Raw genomic sequence first — 3098 nt, forward strand, 5'->3', positions numbered from 1 at the left:
CCCTCAGCTAATTCAAAAAGTATAATGAAACATGGCCCACAAATGAAACTTGTGCTTGTCTTGTACTTCTTAAATATAGATGAAAACACATATTACACAGTAGTATTCATGTGTTACGAAGACATCTTAAATACATTCAGTCAGTTAAAGCTGAAAACAAATGTTAGTTGGTAAAAAAAAGCCCAATAACTTATTTACTTGAAATAAACTCTTCCTATTTCCTCTTATGATAAGCAATCTGAGGCTTCTGTTTTAAGGAATGAGCTGCTAACACAATAAATGAAACCCTCTGGAGAGCTGTGTTTTTTAAAAGCATATTCAAATATGAAGCATAATTGACCTACATTGATTTTGCTAACTGAACTTATGAGGCAATATACCCCGTCTTCAGAGAGTCCCAGCCCTTCCTATATTTTTCTGTTTGTGGCCCTCGGTGAAAAAGGTTTGGACACCCCTGACCTACAGAGTCCAGAAGTGCAGGTTCAGATGTGGTTGAGGCTCCAGGAGGTGTACGGGGGGTCCGGCTGTGAGGAGGGTCCCGTGGGAGGATCTGATCCCGAGGAGAGGAGGGTCCGGAGTGGACAGGATGTAGTCAATGCTGAACTTGATCTCTGATTCTGGTTTCTGGGTGTTGTTTGGGAGGAGGGGGTCCGGCCTCGGCCTCTCAGGGTTCAGAGGGCAGAGGGGGGTCTCTGGGCGCCGGGATGGGGGTACGTGTTGATCGCTGTGGATCTCCAGAGGCTGGAGGAACGAGGTTTCTGCTGAATCTCTGAAGCCGATCTTCATGTTCCTCCTGCGCCGGCGACGCCGAAAGTTTCCGTTTTCAAACAGGTCGAGCATGGACTCACAGCCGGTGGCAAACGTCCAGAAGTTTCCCTTTCCCTTCTCGTTGCCCTCCGTGCGAGGAACCTGCAGAACATGGGAAGAACACTTATAATGATTAAAATCACACAAACAATAACAGTACGTTAGAAGAAGGACACACTGTTTTACTTACTGTGACTTTTTCAACACACAAGTTTCAAGTTTCAAGGCTTTTATTGTCATGTGTGCATAGCTACAGTGTAGTTATGACAATGAAACTCTTAGGTCACAGGCTCCTCCAACAGAGCAACACAATAAAACAGATAAAATAGTACAAGTAAATTAAATAGAATATAATAGAAATAGTGCAGAATAGTCTATATACAGTAATTGGAATATTGATATATGAGTTGCAAACAGATGCATGTTATGGATGTGCTTTCAAAAGTGCAGGTGTTCAACAGTCTTACACTATACTTTGAGTTGTGTGTGTGTGTGTGTGTGTGTGTGTGTGTGTGTGTGTGTGTGTGTGTGTGTGTGTGTGTGTGTGTGTGTGTGTGTGTGTGTGTGTGTGTGTGTGTGTGTGTGTGTGTGTGTGTGTGTGTGTACCTTGATGAAGCAGCTGTTGAGGGACAGGTTGTGTCTGATGGAGTTTTGCCAGGCTCTCTGGTTGGAGCGGTAGTAAGGAAACCTCTTCATGATGAACTCGTAGATCCCCGACAGAGTGACGCGCTGCTCGGGGCTCTGCTGGATCGCCATGGCAATCAGGGCGATGTAGCTGACACGCACACACACACGCACACGCACACGCACACACACACACACACACACACACACACACACACACACACACACGCACACACACACACACAAACTTTAGTCAGGCAACACCGTGACATTTTGACAGTAGGAAATCTCTTAACTCTTTGATTTGTTGACAAAAAGTATGATTTTTTTCCAGATATTTCGACATACTATAATATGATTTATTTCCAAATCACAGTCAAATGTGTCATAAATGTTTATTGTCTTCTCTTCTGGCCGTATGTAAGCCACAAATACCATGCACTTATTTAGTGGTGACCTTCACCTTTGAAAGAAACTGGATTTAACTATTTCGAGCCTACGACACAACCCTTTAATTACCATAATGAACTCTAATTATAATAAGTAAAACGGACAGTATGAACTTATTTTGAAAGAACTCCAATAACAAATATCTCATCACTTGTTTGGGTGTTAGACTGCGCAGATTATAGATACATTTTCACTGTAAATTCACTTCATTCATTACATGTGACAAAATATAACTGTTACATTTATAAGGATTGAATAACTAGAAGGTTTGATTTGAACAGAGGCACGTAGTCACAAAAAACTGGATGTTGTGTATATAAACACGTTCATATTTATTTCGACAAAAGACTGTAAAATAATAAAACCACTTTAAGAACAATTTAATGATAAAAGTCAACAAAAAAGTTAATCTTTAGTGCACCACAAAAGGGATATTAGCCACCCGAGTCAAAATAGGACACAACTGTTCAAAGCGACGTATATTGGTCATCATTTCTGTAATAAATATATCATAGTTATTGTTTTAAAAGCCACTGTGTTATACGGGAATACCATACTTGTGTACAATGTTGAAACTGAAGTTGCCTATAAAGAGAGATTAAAAAACTGAAGGTTAGTTTAGCCTAAACTGTCAAACTTCAGTGGGAACAAATCTTTGACAAACACTTTGAAATTGGAAGAAATAAACAAAAATATAATATAAAATGTATTTATTTAAAATGTCACTTTAAATAATTTCAATAAAGCTCCTCACCTGTACGCAGGTCGGCACATCTTCTTCTCCTCGTCCGTGCTGGAGGAGGGGTATCCGTCCCCATCGTAGTTGAAGCAGTTGAAGGGGTAGCTGGAGTTATTGAACATTTTTAGTATTTGAGGAGTGGGCTCTGACCTGTGAGAGTGTCCCGGCCTCGGCCCTGCACCCGTCCTGCTGCTCTGCTCCAGCACCATGATCTGCTCCACCAGCTGACTGTGAGCTGCTGACGGGACGCCTGAAACCCCCACACACACACACTCTCCCACACACACTCTCCCCCCTCTCAGTGATCGGCTGCAGGACCTCCTCTCTGACGGATTTACACTCTTAATTCTCATCAGATTTATTTTCAGATTCAGATCCAAGAATCTAGATTTCCTCCTGCAAACACCTCGACTAATTTTGTGTATTTACAGCCAATGTTTAGACTGATTAAATACATGTTTTGGGACTATTTAGTCGT

The 3098-nt window shown here is 41.6% G+C and overlaps 1 protein-coding gene across 1 annotated transcript; it reads right to left on the reverse strand.

Moving 5' to 3' along the window:
* Window positions 1-241: 241 nt before the first annotated feature.
* foxl3 (forkhead box L3) lies at window positions 242-2863 on the reverse strand. Its single transcript, XM_034119734.1, has 3 exons — window positions 2636-2863; window positions 1414-1582; window positions 242-909 (listed from the first exon to the last, which is right to left on the reverse strand). Exons 1-3 carry the CDS (start codon window positions 2827-2829, stop codon window positions 460-462), a joined length of 813 nt encoding a protein of 270 aa, XP_033975625.1. The 5' UTR covers window positions 2830-2863; the 3' UTR covers window positions 242-459.
* Window positions 2864-3098: the final 235 nt, after the last annotated feature.

The sequence above is a fragment of the Trematomus bernacchii genome, unplaced genomic scaffold, assembly GCF_902827165.1.
Source record: "Trematomus bernacchii unplaced genomic scaffold, fTreBer1.1, whole genome shotgun sequence".
NCBI classification, from domain to species: Eukaryota; Metazoa; Chordata; class Actinopteri; order Perciformes; family Nototheniidae; genus Trematomus; species Trematomus bernacchii.

What these genes read in the sequence shown, in the direction of transcription:
- foxl3 (XM_034119734.1), bottom strand. Translation starts at nt 2,829, where the DNA reads ATGGTGCTGGAGCAGAGCAGCAGGACGGGTGCAGGGCCGAGGCCGGGA. An exon ending in ATGTGCCGACCTGCGTACAG is followed by an intron (nt 1,583 to 2,635) that starts GTGAGGAGCTTT and finishes TGTGCGTGTCAG; the next exon opens with CTACATCGCCCTGATTGCCA. An exon ending in TCAACAGCTGCTTCATCAAG is followed by an intron (nt 910 to 1,413) that starts GTACACACACAC and finishes CATGTTCTGCAG; the next exon opens with GTTCCTCGCACGGAGGGCAA.